At 41.3% G+C, this 21,287-nt stretch overlaps 1 protein-coding gene across 1 annotated transcript in view; it reads left to right on the forward strand.

Moving 5' to 3' along the window:
* TACR1 (tachykinin receptor 1) overlaps positions 1 to 21,287 on the forward strand; it is a 368,641-nt gene that overhangs the window by 212,874 nt on the left and 134,480 nt on the right. The window contains exon 2 of the mRNA XM_077469423.1: positions 16,857 to 17,054. Coding sequence (XP_077325549.1) covers positions 16,857 to 17,054 — 198 coding nt within the window. The remainder of the gene's footprint in view (positions 1 to 16,856; positions 17,055 to 21,287) is intronic.

A 21,287-nucleotide genomic window follows, 5' to 3' on the forward strand; every position in this document is an offset into this window, starting at 1 on the left:
TTTCACTTTCAATGATAATGGTAAAATAGAGAGGGTGAATTTCATTAAATGGGGCACAGACAACAATAAAAACTGTCAAGCATTGTAATGCTTCTCCATTCTATCCAAAACCAAGAAAAAAGTCTTGCTTTTAGTTATACTTTGACATATCCATAGTGAGCCCCCAGGACAGAGACAGCTTCTTCCTGCTCCAACCCCCCCCCCCCCACCCCCTCTTTTTTACACCCTTCTCTTCCTTTTTCTCTTACATTTCCTTCATTATATTCTGACCCTCTCCACCTCAGTACTGCCTTTTTGCCCATAAGTAAGAGCAGTACCTCTTTTTGGTCCCACAGATGACTGTACTGCTTTTTCTAGCTACACGGCCACCAGGTAATTGCTTACTTTTCTTATGATTTCTAATAACATTCAAGTGAAAGAAAATTGTGCTTTCTAAAGCCTAAGGCCGCGTACACACGGGCGGATTGTCTGCCCAACTAAGTTCGGCAGACAATCCGACAGACAGTCCGTTCAAAATTTGCATGAACGGACTTGACCACACACGATGAGCAGACAGTCCGCTGAAAGCGTGCGTGATGACGTGTACAGTACGTACGACGGGACTAGAAAAACGACGTCCTATACACTGCAATGCAACCTTCGGCCGTGTAAACCCTTTCTGAGCATGTGCCATACTTAGTCCGTCCAACTTGCCTACACACGAGCGGACTGTCCGCTGAAACCAAGTTTGGACGGACAAAACCAAGTTTGAACGGACTGTCTTACGGAAATTCCGTAAGACTTTGTTCGTCAGACTGTCCGCTGAAAAAGTCCGCTGAAGCCCACACACGAGCGGATTGTCCACTGAAACACTGTTCAGCGGACTAAGTTGGACAGACAATCCGCCCGTGTGTACGCGGCCTTAGGCTCTTTGCACACTATAAGCTAAAAAAAATACAGGAAAACAATAAGAGTATCACATATGATTAATTTTTACGTTTCACCTTAGCACAGTTTTTTCTTCTTTTTTTCAAGCTAAAAAAATGCCTGAAAAACGCTGGATGAAAAATGCTCACAATAGCGTTTTTGTACTAGCTTTAATAGCATTGGTTGGCAAACAGACAATCCTTTAAAGGGGACCTTCCGTTGAAATAGAAGCTGTGTTTTCCTGCTAGTCCCCAGCACCCTAAACAAAATCAACTGCAAAAAAAACTTTAAAAATTAAGATGTTATAAATAAAGATTCAACAATGTTGACCGCAGTCCCCGCTTTCTGCACTTCCTGGACTCCTGCTTTATACAATGCTCTGGAACACACTCTTGCAGAATTTCTAGTTCCCGCCATCCCAGGAAAAAGAGGTGAGGTGCAGTGATTTTTTATGCTTTTTTAATAACATCTAAATTCTAATAAGCATTTTGTGTCTAATTTTGTTTGAGGACTGGGAGAAAAACAGACCTTTTAAGTGTTATGGAACTTCTTTAAGAGATACTGTCACCTTACTCATTCAGGGCAAAAAGACAAAGTCTTTGCGAATGGACCATCTTGATCCCCCATTGCTCACTAGTGCTCCCTGCTGTTCCTTCCTCTATCATAACAAGTACTTAAATCCCTTGTATCAGATAGTGCTGGATGCTAGGGGAAGCTGTGATATCCACACGTAAGAGTGCATGAATCCTTGTCCTCTCCCAAGTGAAAGCAACAGGAAATAATGGAACATAAGTACAGCTTGTAGTTTCATAATATACCCAGTGCATTCATCAATCCACATATATATATATACACACATTTCCCACTTAACATTCCTAGTCAAAGCATCAAAGTAGCCATTCTCAACCTTTTTAACTTGAAGGAACCCTTAAAATAACTTTCAGATCCTAAGGAACCCCTGCTGCTAATAACTACTATACTACAAATGATTGTACATTTTCATGTACAGTAGGTCAGCTCTGTACAGTAGAAGCTGCAAGGAGAAAATTTCATTGGTGACGACAGGTTGTGGTAGGATTTGAGGAGCTTTCATTGCACAGTGGTAAAGATGTAGTGGATATAATTAAAGTATATATTTAAAGTGATGAAGTAGGATTTAAAGGCAAAAGAGCTCATCTTTTTATTTTATTTAATATACATTTTTTAGCAGATGCACGCTATTGAGTCTTGGTCCAAGTCAGAATCCAATCTTCTGCACCCAAGATCCCATATAAGGAATATTTTTTTTTTCATGGGAGGAGCTTCAAGTTCACACAATTGTCAACTGTGCACATTTCTGCTTTAGAACTGAACTCCACTCCCTTACAATGCACACTGTTGCTGCAATGCAAAGATTAAATACTGTATTTATTGGCATATAACATACACTTTTTCACCCTGAAAATCGGGTGCAAAAAGCGCGTGCGTGTTATATACCAATACTTCAATTTTAGCTGCCTCGGAGGGGACAGGGAGGGGGGCGGGACGAGCGCCGTCAGATTACATACAGCGAGAATCTCCTGTTTACTTGGCGACCTCTGTAATAGGAAGTCCCCTCTCCTGCACCATTGGACCACTTTTTTGTCTATCATAGGAGATTCTCACTTATGTAATCTGTCAGCGATCTTCCCACCCTACTCTCTGTCCCCTCTAGGCTGCAGATGGGCATCGATCAGGCTGCACTGATGGCAATGGAGAGTCTGCTGCATTCATGGCATTGTTGAGGCTGCTGCATTCATGGCCATGATGAGGCTGCGGCATTGATGGCAATGGTGAGGCTGCGGCATTGATGGCAATAGTGAGGCTGCTGCATTGATGGCAGTGGTGAGGCTACTGCATTGATGGCACTTGTGAGGCTGCAGATGGGCATTGATCAGGCTGAATTGATGGCAATGGTGAGGCTGCAGATGGGCACTTCCCCCTATTTTGCTTCAAAGTTCCTTATTTGAAATTGAAGTTTTTTCCCTGAAACTTCTCTCTTAACCCCTTCCCACCGAGCGTACGCAGATGTGCGTACTCGGCTTCCGGGGGGTATACCGGGATGATGCCCGCACCTGCAGGCATCATCCCGGTACCGTTTTTTTCAGCAGGCGATTGGCTATCCAGCCATAACAACCGATGCGGCTAAAAGCCGCTGGGCTGTTATGCCGGAGGAGCGGGAGCGGACGTCCCGCTCGGTGCTCCTGCCCAATCGGGAGCACCGATTCCTGGTGTGATGCCTCCGGCCGCTGGGGAGGAACTGGAACGAAGCCGTAATCGGCTTCGTTCCAGTCTCCTCGTAGTAAACACGGAAGTGACGTCATGACGTCACTTCCCGTTTACTCGGCTGCCAATGGCGCCGGTTTTAAAAAAAAATATCCGGTATTCAGAATCGCCGTTTTCGGCGATGTGAATACATTGAAGTGTAAAGGAAGGGTGGGGGGTCTTTTAGTACCTGTCACCGCCTATTACTGTCACAAGGGATGTTTACATTCCTTGTGACAGCAATAAAAGTGATCACATTTTATTTTATATTTTAAACAATTTAGTCATTTTAAAATAAATAAAAAAAAATAAAAAAATTTTTAAAGCGCCCGCCGTGTCCGCGAGCTCGCGAAGCAAAGAAAACGGTGTTCAAATCACACATGTGAGGTATCGCCGCGATCATCAGAGCGAGAGCAATAATTCTAGCACTAGACCTCCTCTGTAACGCTAATCTGGTAACCGTAAAAAAAATTTAAAGCGTCGCCTATTGAGATTTTTAGGTACCGTACTTTGTCGTCAATCCACAAGTGCGTGCAATTATAAAGTGTGACATGTTTGGTATCTATTTACTCGGTGTAACATTATCTTTCACATTATGCAAAAAAATGGGATAATTTTACTGTTTTGTTTTTTTTAATTCATGAAAGTGTCCCTTTTCCCAAAAAGTTGCATTTAAAACACCACTGCGCAAATACCGTGTGACATAAAATATTGCAACAATCGCCGTTTTATTCTCTAGAGTCTCTGTTAAAAAAATATATATAATGTTTGGGGGTTCCAAGTAGTTTTCTAGCAAAAAATATGGATTTTAACTTGTAAACACCAAATGCCAAAAATAGGCTTAGTCATGAAAGGGTTCAAATGAATGCGCGTGTTATACACCTGTGCATGTTATACGCCGATAAATACTATATTTGTTTGTGTCTAAGGGGCCACAAAAAATTTTTACTTACTTGATCATCAGGATGCACTGGGTCGTAAGACCAGTCACAGCAGGCTCTTCTGCCCTATGCCACGGTGGTTGAATGCCCTCTAATGTAATCAAGACAAATGCAGAGCCCATAATCCTGCATTGGACATGAATATATCCAGGGACAGTGTACTGATGGAGTGTAGGAGAGTAGAGGAGAGCGCCAGCAGCTGGTGGAGAGGAGGATCAGGTAAGTAAAAGTAAAACAGCCTTTTTACACAATGCGAAGGTTTGACCCCTTCGGTTCCACAGTGAGTAAAACAAACATGCTTTACTGCATATACAGAGTAATTTTACTGTTGTGGGTTTAGTAACACTTTCAATATTGCAGTGTGGCAGAAGCCCAACTGCAAGGAAGCATTTTTACTTTGCCTAGAGATAGGGAAAGTAAAGCCGCGTACACACGAGAGGACTGTCCGTCCAACTTAGTCCGCCGAAACACATTTCAGCGGACAGTCCGCTCGTGTGTGGGCTTCAGCGGACTTTTTCAGCGTGCAGTCTGGCGGACTAAGTATTTCGGAATTTCCGTAATATTGTCCGTCCAACTTTGGTTTCAGCGGACAGTCCGCTCGTGAGTAGGCTAGTTGGACGGACTAAGTATGGCGCATGCTCAGAAAGGATTTACACGGCGAAAGGTTGCATTGCTGTGTATTGGACTTCCGATTTCTAGTCCCGTCGTACGTGCTGTACACGTCATCGCGCAAGCTTTCAACGGACTGTTTGTTCATCGTGTGTGGTCAAGTCCGTTCATTCGAAAGTAGGACGGACTGTCTGTCGGATTGTCTGACGGACTAAGTTGGCCATACAGTCCTCTCGTGTGTACGCGGCCTAAGAGAGAGAAGAAGGAGGAGATTGATAATCACAGCATAAGCTTTCATTTTACCGTCATCATTAGCAGCTATGCAAAAATGTTTTTATTATTGACAATGTGGTATAAGCTTACTTGGAAAACCTTCTTTGTTGTGAGTTCTGCCTGTCTGCTGGCCAACTCTTTCCACAACTTCCTGGATTTCCTGCATGCTTTGAAACTTCTCATCTGCCCTTTACTTCCAATTTCCAAGGACTACATATCCCATGGTACCTTATTGCCTGCAGGCTGTGATTTCTATACTGACCCTGCCTCCTGAAACTCCTCCTCTCAGCACCTCTGTAGTTCTCTGTAGGCTCTGTGAATTCTGTGACATAGAAGTGCCTGCTCTGGAGGCATAGTGAGCATCTGTCAAGATCATTCAGATTAATAGTATAGTAGGAATATAACAGAAATATAATGCAGAATGCATTTTAAATTTTGACCATATATATGCTTAAAGGGACAGTTCACCTTTACTAAAAAACTCCCTATGCAGATAAGGGGCATCTGTAGATAAAAACAAACTGCACCTCTGACTAAATTTGAATATAACCCTTGCTAAAGGTGTAGGCCATTTACATACCTTATGAAACCTGACTGAAATACTTCAAGGACATTGCTAAGTAGAGCCTAGTCGTCACTGCTCACCTCCACTATCACAGGAGTGAGCTCTTTCTCTGATTCAGACCCTCTCACATATGCTTTCTCTCCATAGAATTTGAGAGCTCACTTCTGTGAGGGTGGAGGTAAGCATTAATGACTAGGCCTCACTTAGCAATGTCCTAGGAGTATTCCAGATAGGCTTCATAAGGTATCCAAATGGCTTACACCTACAGCAAGGGTATTATTCAACTTTAGTCAGAAATGCACCATTTGTTTTTAAGTTTCAAGATTAACCACATATGGACCGCCCGCCGCAGGTTTACGTCACTATTTTGAAGAGGAATATCGTTGTTATAGCAGCAGCTAGCTAATCAGCTAGCTGCCATAACCTGATATCCCCGATATCCTCTTCTTCAGCGGGCGGTCTGCTTTCAGATAACAGTGGTCTCTGTGGCGGATTCATCGCAAGATCACTTTTATCGGCAGCGGGAGAAGGGCTCCTCCCGCCGCGTTCCGGTGCCCTCCGCCACTTACCAGAGCCGTTGATAGCGGCGGAAGCGATCGGATTCCTTCTTCCTGCTAGACATGGGAGGGGACGATGGCCCCCACCCGTCTCCATATCATGGGGAAAGTCACTACCACCCATAGCTCTTAAAGAGCCATTTTTTATTTATTTTTTCAAATGACAACTTTTTTTTTTTTTACTGCATTTTAGTGTAAATATGAGAGTGGAGGTCTTTTGAACTCAGGTCTCATATTTAAGAAGTTCTGTCATGCTTTTTTCTATTACAAGGGATATTTACATTCCTTGTAATAGGAATAAAAGTGACACAATTTTATTTTATTTTTTTAAAGAACAGTGTAAAAATAAAACATAAAAGATAAAATAAATAAGAAATATTTTTTTTCAAACGCACTCCCCGTCCTGCTGAGCTCACGTACAGAAGCGAATGCATACGTGAGTAGCGCCAGCATATGAAAACAGTGTTCAAACCACACATGTGAGGTACTGCCATGATCGGTAGAGCGAGAGCAATAATTCTAGCTCTAGACCTCCTCCATAACTCAAAATGCAACCTGTACAATTTTTTAAATGTCGCCTATGGAGATTTTTATGGGTAAAATTTTGTCGCCATTCCATGAGCGGGGGCAGTTTTGAAGCATGACATGTTGGGTATCAATTTACTCAGCGTAATATTATCTTTCACAATATGAAACAAAATTGGGCTAACTTTACTGTTGTCTTATTTTTTTAATTCAAAAAAAGGTATTTTTTCCAAAAAAAAGTACGCTTGTAAGACTGCTGCGCAAATACGGTGTGACAGAAAGTATTGCAACAACAGCCATTTTATTCTCTAGGGTGTTAGAATAAAAAAAATTATCACGTTTGGGGGTTCTAAGTAACTTTCTAGCAAAAAATTTTTTTTAACTTGTAAACAACAAATCTCAGAAAGAGGCTCTGTCCTTAAGCGGTTAAGTTAAAACATTGGGTCCTCTTGGTGATGAGTATCTGAAGAAAGTCAAGATAAAACCACCTGAGAGGAAAAGGCGTGCACGCATTATGAGTGATAATGGGTGTTATTAAAGGGAAGGAAATGACACAAACATAAACATACCCTGTGCTCTGGATGGGTCTGGATATAGTAGCTGTACTGAATATTACAATACTTGACACTCTTTGTTTATGCAGATCCTGTCATGTAACACCCGGGTGCTGTGTATAGGATGCCATATTTGGTTACTCCTGCTACTTGTTTACATTTGTTACTGAGGCTTACTGGATTCGACCACACATATTATAAAGCTTGGATAATGTAGTGTACTTAAGTGCTGCACGTGTAATGTGACCCTTTTATTTGAATAGTTTTCATAGTGGAATACATTTTATTCAGTTTAAAGTGACACTCCATTCGCCAAATATAATCCATACACTTTCATTACTTAACTACTTGCCTACTGGGCACTCTTACCCCCTTCCTGCCCAGGCCAATTTTCAGCTTTCAGCACTGTCACACTTTGAATGACAATTACGTGGCCTTGCAACACTGTACCCAAACAAAATTTTTATAATTTCTTTGAGACAGGTAGAGCTTTCTTTTGGTGGTAATTAATCACCATAGCACCATTGGGTTTTTTATTTTTTGCTAAAAAAAAAATTAAAAAGACAGGAAAGTTAAACAAAGACGTTTTTCTTAGTTTCTATTACAACATTTTGTAAAAAAGTAATTTTTCTCCTTCACTGATGTGCGCTGATGAGGCTGCACTGATGGGCACTGATAGGCTGCTCTGATGGGCACTGATGAGGAGACACTCATGAGGCTGCACAGATATTCAGCACTGATGGTCCCTGAAAGGCAGCACTTTTGGGGCTGCACTAATAATCAGGGCACTGATGATCAGTGAAGATGTCCCCTGTGTGGATTGACGCTTAACAGCTTTTTTCAGCTTGCGGAGACGACTGGTGATAAATCTTGTTTACACTGTAATCAGCTGGGATCGTACACATGATAAGGGGCTGCTGTGGTTTGCTCTTTACCCTGATCTGTAATCAGCTGTGTCCTGGGGGCATGAAGGGAGGCAGGGTTCAGGGAGGATGTCAATAAACACCCTCCTGGAAATTTGCGACCACACTGTAGCCGTCATTCGACTATAGTGATACAGTCACTCTCGGCTGTACACATGCCACGGTCATGATGTTGTAGCAAAACCTAAACAACACATTGCTTTTAGCCAGTGGTGCTTCTGCTGAACGCGTCTTACGGCTCTATTAAACCACGTGAGACCGCAATTACACACATGATTGTGATGCGATAGTATGGCAATTATTGCGTTAAACCAGGAGGTGAGGAGGTAACATATGGCCTCCTCAGTGCCTTTCAAACACCTCTGAAAAACAATTTGAGCATGCATAATTTTTTTAAAGAAGTGACAGTGCTTTCCACATGTGAATGAGCCCATTCTGTGTTTTTCTGCATACATGTAACGTCCTACATGAGTTCCCATACTTTTTCTTTTCCCTTTCAATTCAGTTTGATTGGAATGTGCAGCACATGGTAGTTGTGGTTAGGAATGAGCCGAACACCCCCTGGTTCGGTTCGCACCAGAATCTTCGAACGGACCAAAAATTTGTACGAACTTTAGAACCCTATTAAAGTCTATGGGACTTGAACGTTCGAAATCAAAAGTGCTAATCTTAAAGGCTAATATGCAAGATATGCAACAGACAACACCAGCAATAAAGGGTATATTCAGGTGTATACTGTGCTGGAGGCACACAACACCCACTTTAACTCCTGCAGATGCCTGTATTAGAGAACACCAGCAATAAAGGGTAGATACAGGTGTATATGGTGCTGTGCTGGAGGCACACAACACCCACTAACTCCTGCAGATGCCTGTATTAGAGAACACCAGCAAAAAAGGGTAGATACAGGTGTATACTGTGCTGGAGGCACACAACACCCACTAACTCCTGCAGATGCCTGTATTAGAGAACACCAGCAAAAATGGGTAGATACAGGTGTATACTGTGCTGGAGGCACACAACGCCCACTTTAACTACTGCAGATGTCTGAGAAAAGAACACTGTCCCTGCCTATCTTGCTCTTTCCCTGCACACCGGAACACACTACACAACGCGCTGGTGGCCTTATATAGTGTGGGGCGTGTACTAAACCCCCTGAGCCATAATTGGCCACAGGCATCCTGGCCAAGCATGCGGGGTCACAGTGCATGCTTGGCCAATCATGAGCCAGCAATGCACAGCGATGGCGTAGTGCATTGTGGGCCGTTTGTACCACACGAATTTGGTGCAAATGGTCTACAAAGTTCTGAATTCACCGAACAGATGAACGGCCGATGTTCAAGTCGAACATGCGTTCTAGTCGAACACCGAGCTCATCCCTAGTTGTGGTCATGTGCATACAAAAAAATCCCATATTCCATCTTGGGATGGCTACATATAGTAGACCATGGAGAATGAACGTAGCCACCCTCTAACAAAAAGTCATATCACAGCGGAAAAAAATAAAAAGGAGGAGAGTTGGAGGTTTTAAGACAGATGGGAGCAATAGAAGGTATTTTTTCTATTCAAGAAAACATGCTTAAATATAATTTTTTAAACCAGAGTAGAATGCCAGTAATATTTTCTAAAACTGAAAGCAAAGCTCTTGTCACTTTAAAACTAGTACCTTTGCAGCAATGCATGCTCAACTGATTTTTTTGGAGCATCATGATACTGAAAGAGCAACCTGACTTACTTGACTTCCACCTGGCTGCACTTGGGTCGTCGATTTGAACTCCAACCACCGCACTACCTGCCCAGAGTTTGCATGTTCTCCCTGTGCCTGCATGGGTTTTCTTCAGGTACTCTGGTTTCCTCCCACACTCCAAAGACATGCTGGTAGGTTAATTGAGTCCTGCCTAAATTAGCCCTAGTATATGTATATATGAATGTGAGTTAGGGACCTTAGATTGTAATAATAAATAACTGCATGTTACTTCCATTAGTGCAATGAGAAGTAGAGAAAAAAAGCATGGTTGAATCAGGCCCTGAGCTGAACCACTGTATGGACCCCATTGGTGGTCATTATCTCTTCTACACCTGTTGTTATACCTCTAATACAATGTAGATTAAATTTTCTAGGCTAATACTCACTGTGACTCTTACCTCATCTCTTAATAGAGAGGGACCTTCAGCTCTAGAGGCAACCATTTATGTTGAGAATTATGCTTTGTCAAGTACTACGACTAATGATGAATGGAGTCTAGCTGGATGGTACTTATTTATGGATTCTGGGTTCCAAGCATTATAGTGGAATTCTATTTAATCCAATTTACATAATTACCCACCCTTAATTGAGACAATTGGTGGGAAAGACGTGTCATGCATTTTAATGTATGTTTCATTGCATATCCAGTGTAAAGCAGTGAACAATTAGTAATCACAAAAGGCAAGGGAACTATGTGTTGTTATATAACAGTTGTTTCAGCAGCTTATTTTTACCCCAGGATCAATGTCCCCTGTTCACTTTATGATTATATGTATTTGAATAATATGTCATTGCTATAGGTGAGAGCTTAAAAAGAACGCTGTAGCACACTTTTATTTCACTTTTTATGTTTGTCATTTAGTATATAAGTACATTACACCTGATGTGCCTTTCTTTACCTCTTTGCTTTCTGTGTGCTGTACTGTGCTTACAAAGTTATGCTGCTGTCATGACGTGACAGCTTTTAGACAGAGCCAACTGCAAGTATGAGCACACCTAGTTCCATATCTCCTGTAATGTGGTGGACCCTTCTTTTCTTTTTCAGTATCATTTAAATATAATGGGCTTTTCATTCCTCCATTAGCCTATGAGTGCCATGTTTGTTCTGGTTGTTTTCTGGGGACATATTAAGAGTATCCATTGTCTATCCTGAAATGACAGGGGAGATGATTTATATTTTAAAAAAAGGGGAGAATTGCGCTGTTTGGATATAAGATGGGTGCACTAAAAAAACACCTAGTGCTTGTTTAGTGCACCCATCTTATATCTGAACAGCGCCATTGTCCCCTTTTTTTAAATATATTTTGATTGGCTTCACTCCGGTGTAGTTTTTTTAGGGGAGGCTGCAGTTCATTATCCTAAGCGCAGATATCTGTGATTACATACAGACAGGGGAGATGATGGTCAGCCCTTTCTTCTTGACAGTGTGACTGTATTGGCCTAAAACCCAAACCCAGTAAAGTGAACAGCCTCAGATGATACACAGAGATGAAACAAATAATCCTACATAAGTTTTACATGTATATCTGCAGTCTTCAGATTTATATACTGTACTGTTTAGAAAGTGCACGTTATGTTAGAATTTTCTCTTCCTGATTCACCTGTGTGGATTCTTTCCATACACTGTGAGACAACCGATTGGAGGAAAGGCACATACCCCCTCTCCACATAGGCAGAAAAAGGAAGAAACAATGCAGAGCTGTGCTGTGAATAGATCAATGTTCTGCTAATCTATTTATAGCACCCACCCTGACACAAAATGCAGCCTGGTTTTATCACAGTTGACAGAGAACTTGTCAGAGGTTATCATGTTGATAACAGAAGAATGGAGCAGGAGAAAGCCACTGGACATAGGGCTTTGAAGAGAGATAAGATAATACTGCAGATATATGTGCTCAGCTCAAATTTAATGAATGGAGTTTACATCCACATCCAATGGGGTGTAGCAACTGTTAAAAGATTGCCATGAGATACATTATGAGGGATTGATTGGCCGGTAGAGCTAATAGGACTTGATGTTTTTATCTTTCAATCATTATGGTAAGTCGAGACTCTTGAAGTTCTTATTGGTGTGGTAACAACAGGGTAGGAAAGATACGGTATCAGGGTCATCATTATTTGGCATTTCATTGATGAAAATTTCTGCTGGTCAGGGTTAGGGGCTTTGATATTCCTCATTTCAGATCAAGGAAAGATACAGAAAATATCAAAGTCAAAATCATTGCTGAGGGTCCAATACCAGAGGAGATAGACAAAAGCAACAGAGATTAACAGTTGTATCACGACAAGTGGGTGGCAAACATTCACCATGGGGACAACATCTGGAAGTACCTGGTCTTTGCCAGAGCTCTTGATGGTGGAGATGGAGCTGTGCAGCTTGCACTCCCAGGCAGCAGCTCACATGGTAAGTCGGCACTCTTGATGTTGGGATCATGAAGGTGTAAAGAGAGGTACTTCATCCAGGTCATTGGGTGGGCACCCTCCTTTATTGATATTTCCTTGAAAGCAGTTATTGCCCAAACAGTACTTTAATATAGTATAATTATTGTGCACATTTGTCCAAGGAAAGCTTTCTTCCTATGTAAGAGACATATCAGATCTATTTCATGCATAAAAAAGCACCCTTGTGACATTTTATTAAAATAATTTGATAGCAAAAAGTCTATGGTAAATTATGTTTTTTTTAACTACTAGAAAAAAATAATATTAATGTGATCTTACTGCAAATTTTGTAAAGTGCAAATTTGTTTTCAATCATATATATTTTTTTTAAATTACCAAATGTCCAAATATTTAGTAAATTAGACTCAAACGTTTTTAAAACCCACACAGTTTCTGGTATGTTTAGTTTAAGTAGATAAGCCAGCTAAAACCTAAAGTGTTCACAAATGCTATCAAAAAACTTTCCAAATTCAAAAACGTATCTGTAGATCCTTACTGAATTGCAAACTTCTGTTAACAGCAGATTGCGGCTAAGACTTGTGAAATGTTGTTGAAGTTTTGGCAGTGTCTTTATGGAACATACAAAGTGAGGTACATAAGATGACAGCCAAGCAATGCTCCGTGGAAAAACCTTCCATGTATCATTCTATTTTTACAAATCCTCACTAGTCAGTACTGCTGTTTTTGCCAAATCACTGCAGGAATTGTACTTTTCTGGATCAAGCAGAACAGACTGGTGTAAAGGTGTTCTGTGATAAGTTTTGTAAAATCAAAACATCAAAATTTACTTCCAATAAAGGATGCCATTTTGAGATCAGATTAGAGAAAACTAAAGGCTGCCAAATGACTACCTCAGTAGTGTTAGTTACATAGAAAGATTGTGAAATTTGCAACATTGTATTTATTTTTTGTAGAACATCATTGAACTTTAGCTTTGGTTGTTTTTATGGATACAATGTCAACTCTATTGGCAAATGATTTATTCAACAAGGAATGCTGATTAGACAATAGTAGCCTTTAGCAACCAGAAATTTTGGCCTATAAAACCAATTATAAAAAACTGCTATGATCTTATTTTCTTCTGGATATTGTACTGTAAGACCCCTTTCACACTGGGGTGTTTTTAAGGCATTTTTCAGGCGCTTTAGCATTAAAAAAGCGCCTGTAAAGCGCTTGAAAGAAGCCTCAACTGCAATCCCAATGTGAAAGCCCAAGTGCTTTAAGAGCCCTTTCACAATGTCAGCGCCCAAAAAACGCTTGTAAAGCACCGCTTAAACTAGCAGCGCTCTACCAGCGTTTTTCGAGCGTTATTGGGGCACTTTTAACCCCTGCTAGTGGCCAAATAAAGGGTTAAAAGCACCCACAAAACGCTGCTGCCAATATCGCTTTTCAGGCACTTTTCGGGCATTTTACAGGCGCTTCCTATTGATTTCAATGGAAAGGGGAGCTTTAGGAGCATTGTATTCACCGCTCCAAAAGCGCTGCAAAGAAGCTGCTTGCATGACTTTTTTGACGTCCTGCCAGCGCAGCCTCAGTGTGAAAGCACTTGGGCTTTTACATTGGGATTGCAGTTGCGGCTTCTTTCAGGCATTTTACAGGTGCTTTTTTTAAAGTTAAAGCACCTGAAAAACGCCCCAGTGTGAAAGGGATCTCAGTGTGAAAGCACTCAGGCTTTTACATTGGGATTGCAGTTGCAGCTTCTTTCAAGCGCTTTACAGACGCTTTTTTTAATGCTAAAGCGCCTGAAAAACGGCCGAAAAACGCCCCAGTGTGAAAGGGGTCTTATTCATGCTTAACAACTTAAAGCCCAACTCCGGGAGACTTCAAAATTCTGCCTTGCAATCAGCCAGTGCCTGCACTGCAAGGTTTAACTGTTTAGGTGTAGAGGACATGGAAAAGAAGATTTACTTATCTGATCCATTGTTCTTCTGTACTGCTAGACCGGTTCTCATAGCGTCTTCTCCCCCATGCTCCAGCGGTCTAAGGTCTTGACCACCATCCATAGTTCTGCATTGGATGTAATGATGTTGAGGTACAGTCCACTGCCAGAGCGTAATGCAGATGGAACAGAGCATCAGGTAAGTAAAAGTGCTTTTAATCTCCCATACAATAAACAAGCAGGTATCCCTTGCAGTGCGGGTGCAGCACCACTGCAAGAAGGTATTTTCAGACTTCCTTCTAAAGTTATCTAAAGTACAATGATAATGTGTGAAGAACCCAATCAGGTTTCACTTTGCATAGAAGATTATGCTTGGTTACTATGGGTTACTATATGTTTTATGTCCACATTATCATCACTTTTTGCATTATTTTACTGAATAAACCCAAGTGTCCATCCAGAACTGGTCTTTAACCCACACAAATGTCATGGTGCACTTGGGGGAGGCAGTGAACCTCATACTGTCTGTATGGCTATCTTTGAGACCCATTTTGGCAATTCTTCACAATTTGCTCCATATATACTGGCAATTCTTCACAATTTGCCCCATGTATACTGCCAATTCTTCACAATTTGCTCCATGTATACCCTCCTTAGACAACAAAGAGCTAATGCTATCCAGAAAGGATTGTGATGTGGTAAAGTCAAAAAGTCCTATCCCATTTACCTGGATCTGAGTTCTATGTAATGTACTGCATACAGATTATAGTGAGCTTCTGATTTGTGGTGTTGGTCTGAGTAATGTATGTTTCCTCTGCTTTATGGCTTTTTGTACCCCCACTGAGATTAAAACTCACAAGGTAGTTTTGGATTTGATTGCTTTCTTTGAGGAGCTTCTTATTAAAAGACAGCAAGACATATACTGTAGATGCAGCTCTGTATACTTTAAGATATAGTTAAATGTATTTTTGTAATCAAAGCAGTGTAAGTACCTAGATTTTACTTGATTTTAGCCTCTTGCAAACCACTGTACATCTGCTCAGACTGGGAAAGGGGGAAGCAACAAAAGGAGCCAATTAGCTGTGCTTCAGTACTCATGAACTAACAAGGAACATGCTAATAGGAGGAAGGAGCAGAGTCACAGAGAGATGAGTTCAAAAGTCAAAATCTTGGGAGTGTTGTTTAAAGTATATGCATTGCCAAAACCTTTTTTTGTTGTTATGAAAAGAGTGGAGAAGGATTAAAATGCCTGCCAGATTATTATTTTGTTTTCTTTGTCACTGAGGTATTTTCCCTTCACTTTCTGTCTTAGCCCCTGTACACACGGTTGGAGATTTCCACAACCAAATCCGTCGGATTTTGCCCGTCGGATTTTGTCCGTCGGATCTTGTCCGAAACTGTTGCATACACACGGTCGGACAAAGTTGGCGAAAAATTCGATCTTTCAAAACGTGATGATGTAATTTCGTTACGATGGGACTACGTTCAGGCTAGTAGCCAATAGCTTTGATGTAGGAATTTGATCTGAGCATGCGTGGCACTTGGTCCGATTGAAATTCTCTACACATGATCGGAGTATGTCCGATCGGCCCAGTTGGTCGGGAAATATTTCCAGCATGTTGGAAAATTGGGTCCGACGGAGATTCGGATGGAATCAGTCCGATGCATACCACACACAGTTGGATTATCCGACGACACGGTCCGATAGGACACATTCCGACGGATTCTCCGACCGTGTGTACAAGGCTTTAGAGACCCAACAGGAAGATAGAGAAAATCTCCCAAAGTGAGAGAAATTCCCCTCTTAGATGGTTGTTCCCAGAAAAAGGTGTCCCCTTTAGAAGATTTCCCCTCACCTCCTAGTGACAACTTTAAGAATTTGTATTTCCCCTTTTTTTCTGTATTGGGGGCAATGGTCATCGGCACACACAGAGAAGATGAATCTCACCAATGGTGACTCAGACAACAATGGGAACTTGGCAGAGACTATATACACACACACACACACACACACACACACACACACACTCACTCACACTCACACACGCACACTCAAAACAAAAAGGTTTTGTCTAAAGATACACTTTAAAAATAACAGTGAAAAACGATGTCTCCTGCCCTTCCAGACAGTGTAAATCTTGGGACTGGGTGGACAGAAATACAAATCATTAGAACAACCAGTTAATAATCTCAGTGCTACAAGGACTACTAGTGCAAGGCTTGTAGGTTAGAGGTATAAAAACGAATGCCCCCTCCGGAGGACTGGCCCCAGGAGCTGGGCAATAAGCAGGAAGCCAGGGTAATTCACTGGCATCATTGTGACAATCAGATTACGGCTCAATCAGATGGCATTGCACTTTTGCTATATCTAGATTGTGGTCCATTGTAAACATGATTTAACATAACAATTTCCTAAAGACAGTTCTGCTGATTGCACACCTGCTCAGCCGAGCCAAGAAAGAAAACGTTTTAATTTGTTAAGAGATACGGTAAGGTGCATATGAGCACACATGCTGTGAAGTGTGTCTGGTGCAGAACCGAATCCGAAATCAGCAATCTGTTCCTTATTGATTCAGCTTTAGCAAGAAAACCAATAATAATACATTGCGTATAATGATAGTTTTACTTACATGATTGTGTGTTCCTTTACAGGTATATGGCCATCATCCACCCCCTAAAACCAAGATTATCTGCCACTGCCACCAAGATAGTTATCTGTGTGATCTGGAGCTTCTCCTTCTGTATGGCATTTCCATTGGGGTACTACGCAGATGTCTACCCCATGGAGGGAGGAGACATCTGCTATCTTAACTGGCCCGATTCTGAAGAGAACAGAAAGTATGAACAAGTGTGAGTATACACGCTATTCTGGAATTGTGTTTAATTCTTATACAATTTTTGTCATTATAATAATAATAATAATAATACTATGGATTTTATGATCATTCTGATATACTGGGGTTTGTAAAATTTACTCTGATTCTCCTGTGTTACCATGGTTACCTGGGACAAATGCCAATTTCAGGAGAGAAGGTCTTTACTATCATAATGAGGTCAAAAATGTTGCAATGAAATCTGAATCTTGGGTTTTACAATGCAGATGTACATTGAAGACAGGGAATTATTTATTGGGGTCAGGTGATAACTATGGCAGATTCATAGTGAAAATTTATTTTCATTGAGTAAAAAATATGGTTCTCCTTCCCAAGCAAATGTAAGAGAAAGCTTTAGTTCAATTCTGTGTCCATTCAAAAGTCATTATACCTCTTAGAAAAGCTGCTTTTATAATTACCTTGAATATTTTATATGAACTTTATTTAATTCCATCCATATCAGAAATCAAGATGGAAATGGCAGTGCTAACTCTTTATGCCAGGGATATCCAACCTTTTAAGATTGCTGGGCCACATTGGAAGAAGAGGAATTTTCTTGGGCCACACATGAAGTACACTAACAATATAGATAGCTGATGAAAAAGTTGGAAAGATCACAAGTTAACAATCACTGATATAGATGATAGACCTATTTGAGTAACAAAACTTAATTTTTTTATAATTTTTTTTTATTATAAAAGATTGCAACAAAAAACGAATGCTATATGTGACACTATTTTTGATAAACGAACACATCAATATCTGGTCTGACAGATGTAGTAGCGATTCTCAATGAATTTTCAAGGTGCTCATCAGATATATTTTGGTTCTAATTTTGCCCTTTGCGTGCTTCATCCTTGAAAATAGTTGCTGTCGAAAACTGAGGACATTAATAAGGACTATAAAGGGGGAAAACACTGCGCTATAGTTTGTGAAAAGATGGCCACAACGGCCACAACAGCAGCCAACACTAAAAACAAACAAAGTTCAACAGATAAAATAATAAAAACAGTGTAGCGCTTCAATAATAATAAATGTAATCAACACAAATTATAAAAATAATAATAGTAGCAAAACAAAAAATCGCACAGAACCAAATGCCTGGAAATAAAAGTCCAACATAAGGCACTCATTCCACTATGTTGATGGCTTAGAAGTGACCAGTCCGTCACATGGAAGAGAAAAGGTGTACTGGACGAATATGTTCATGCAAGCAAACTTGATTGTAAACATCAGTGAAAAGTAGATAAATACTTCTTACCGGAACAGTTGGACTCACACAGTCATATGACGGTTGAGTCTAGAAGGCTTGGGGTCACAATCAAGGACCAAGGAGTGTGAGGAGAGAGGTCAGTTGAGCTGGTGGAGGAGCTCCAGGCGGTTGTAGGCTCAAAGATGGATCCTTTCAGATGGAACATCAAAGGTCGAAGTAATCAAGCTCAAACGCAGCCCGTTGGACCAATACTCCAGCCTCCCCCGAATGGGGAGGGGGGTGTTTGTGAAGTTTTAAACCAAAACAATGGAGAAAAGGAAAAAGAAAAAAAGGCTCCACATGGTGCGGGTCAAACGATATAAAAACGTTGGTTTATTGAAGTCAAAAAGTAATAAATGACTTGGTGATCACATAAAAAAACGAAATGAACTTAAAAGCAATGTGGGGTACCAACAGCTCGCCCGACGCGTTTCGACATATGTGTCTTCAACTGGGTTCCAACATGCCCCAGTTGAAGACACATATGTCGAAACGCGTCGGGCGAGCTGTTGGTACCCCACATTGCTTTTAAGTTCATTTCGTTTTTTTATGTGATCACCAAGTCATTTATTACTTTTTGACTTCAATAAACCAACGTTTTTATATCGTTTGACCCGCACCATGTGGAGCCTTTTTTTCTTTTTCCTTTTCTCCATTGTTTTGGTTTAAAACTTCACAAACACCCCCCTCCCCATTCGGGGGAGGCTGGAGTATTGGTCCAACGGGCTGCGTTTGAGCTTGATTACTTCGACCTTTGATGTTCTATCTGAAAGGATCCATCTTTGAGCCTACAACCGCCTGGAGCTCCTCCACCAGCTCAACTGACCTCTCTCCTCACACTCCTTGGTCCTTGATTGTGACCCCAAGCCTTCTAGACTCAACCGTCATATGACTGTGTGAGTCCAACTGTTCCGGTAAGAAGTATTTATCTACTTTTCACTGATGTTTACAATCAAGTTTGCTTGCATGAACATATTCGTCCAGTACACCTTTTTTCTTCCATGTGACGGACTGGTCACTTCTAAGCCATCAACATAGTGGAATGAGTGCCTTATGTTGGACTTTTATTTCCAGGCATTTGGTTCTGTGCGATTTTTTGTTTTGCTACTATTATTATTTTTATAATTTGTGTTGATTACATTTATTATTATTGAAGCGCTACACTGTTTTTATTATTTTACATTAATAAGGACTGATTGTGAAGAGCGGGAGATTTTTCTTTGTGAAGAGTGGGACATTTTCCTTTGGGAAGATAAAAATGATAAAAGTCCAGTAAAGAGACACTGTTAAATGTTTCTTTGGGTGCATGTGTTCGCTAAATGCAGTTTTACAAAAAATCCCCCCCCCCAAATAAACATTTTAACCACTTGCCGCCACGCCATATGGGCAAAATGACATCGGCAAAGTGGTTGCACGGATTGCAGCGATTGTTGTTGCGGCATGTCAGTCTGACACACCGCCACACAGTTCTAGGTAAAGAGTGCCTGACGGAGACACTTTACCATGTGATCAGCCATTTCCAATCACAGCTGATCATGATATAAACAGGAAAAGTTGTTTATCGGCTTTTCCTCACTCGCATCTGACAGACGCGAGTAGAGGAGAGTCGATTGGCTGCTCCTCTGACAGGGGGGTCTGCGCTGATAAACAATTGGATGCCTACCCAGGACCACCAGGGATGGCTGCCACTAATGACCACCAGGAATGGCATCCCTGGATGGCAATGTGTGCCCACACATGATGGCAATCAGTGCTCACCAGCAATACCTGCCTAATCAACAATGCCAATACCAGTGCCATCTATCAGTGTCAATCAGTGCCACTCATCAGTGTTCATCAGTGCCACCTATCAGTGCCCATCAATTCCCATCAGTGCCCACCTATCAGTACCCATGAGTGCTGCCTATCAGTGCCCATCAGTGCCACCCATAAGTACCCATCAGTGCCGCCTTTCTGTGCCCATCTGTGCCGCCTATGAGTGCCCATCTGTGTCACCTATGAGTACCCATCTTTGCCTCCTATGAGTGCCCATCAGTGCTGCATATCAGTGCCCATCAGTGCTACCTCATTGGTGCCATCTCATCCATGCTCATCAGTGGCATCTTACCAGTGCCCAGCAGTGCAGCCTCATCAGTGCCCATTAGTGAAGAAGAAAACGTACTTATTTACAAAATTTTATAACAGAAACGAAGAAAAACTTTTTTTTTTTTTAAATGTTCTGGGTTTTTTTTTGTTTAGCAAAAAATAAAAACTGCAGAGGTGATCAAATACCACCAAAAGCAAGCTCTATTTGTGGGAAGAAAATGCTAAAAATGTTGTTTGGATACAGTGTAGCATGACCTCACAATTGTCATTTAAACAGCAACAGTGCTGAAAACTGAAAATTGGCTTGGGCAGGAAGGGGAGAAGTTCCCTGTATTGAAGTGGTTAAAGTAAGTTTATGATTTTGTGTTGGGCCGCAGGTTGGACACCCCTGATTTAAGTCGATCATGTACATTTGGATCATTCTAATCTTCTGACATGTTTCAGACTTGTGAAGCTAGAGAGGAAAGATGTTTAAGCCAGTTCCAGCAAGATAAGATTTAAAAATGGTTGATGCTCATGTATAGTCCAATTAACTGGTAGTTAGCAGTGGTGCTTGGCAACCAATAAGGCCTGCAGTATATTCTGGGGCTCAATAAGGTGTGCCTATGCTTGACTTTCCCTGGAGCAGAACTTTGCATAAAATTGTTTTGAGCTTCCAGTGCACAGAGATCCCCATGACTAAGCTCCGGGGGGGGGGGGGGGTGAGAGTTGGGGCAATGCATTGGAAGCTTGGCCTGGTCAGAGTCCAAGAGATTAGAGTTACACATATTATGCCACGTAATCTCGACCGGACTTTTCGAGGGACTAGGTCCGACAGTTTTTCCGACTGACTTTCCGAATGAATGGTCACACACAATCACACCAAAGTCCGAC

Source organism: Lithobates pipiens, unplaced genomic scaffold, assembly GCF_037356315.1.
Source record: "Lithobates pipiens isolate NorthernLeopardFrog02 unplaced genomic scaffold, aLitPip1_a1.2 Scaffold_8, whole genome shotgun sequence".
In the NCBI taxonomy this organism is placed as follows: Eukaryota; Metazoa; Chordata; class Amphibia; order Anura; family Ranidae; genus Lithobates; species Lithobates pipiens.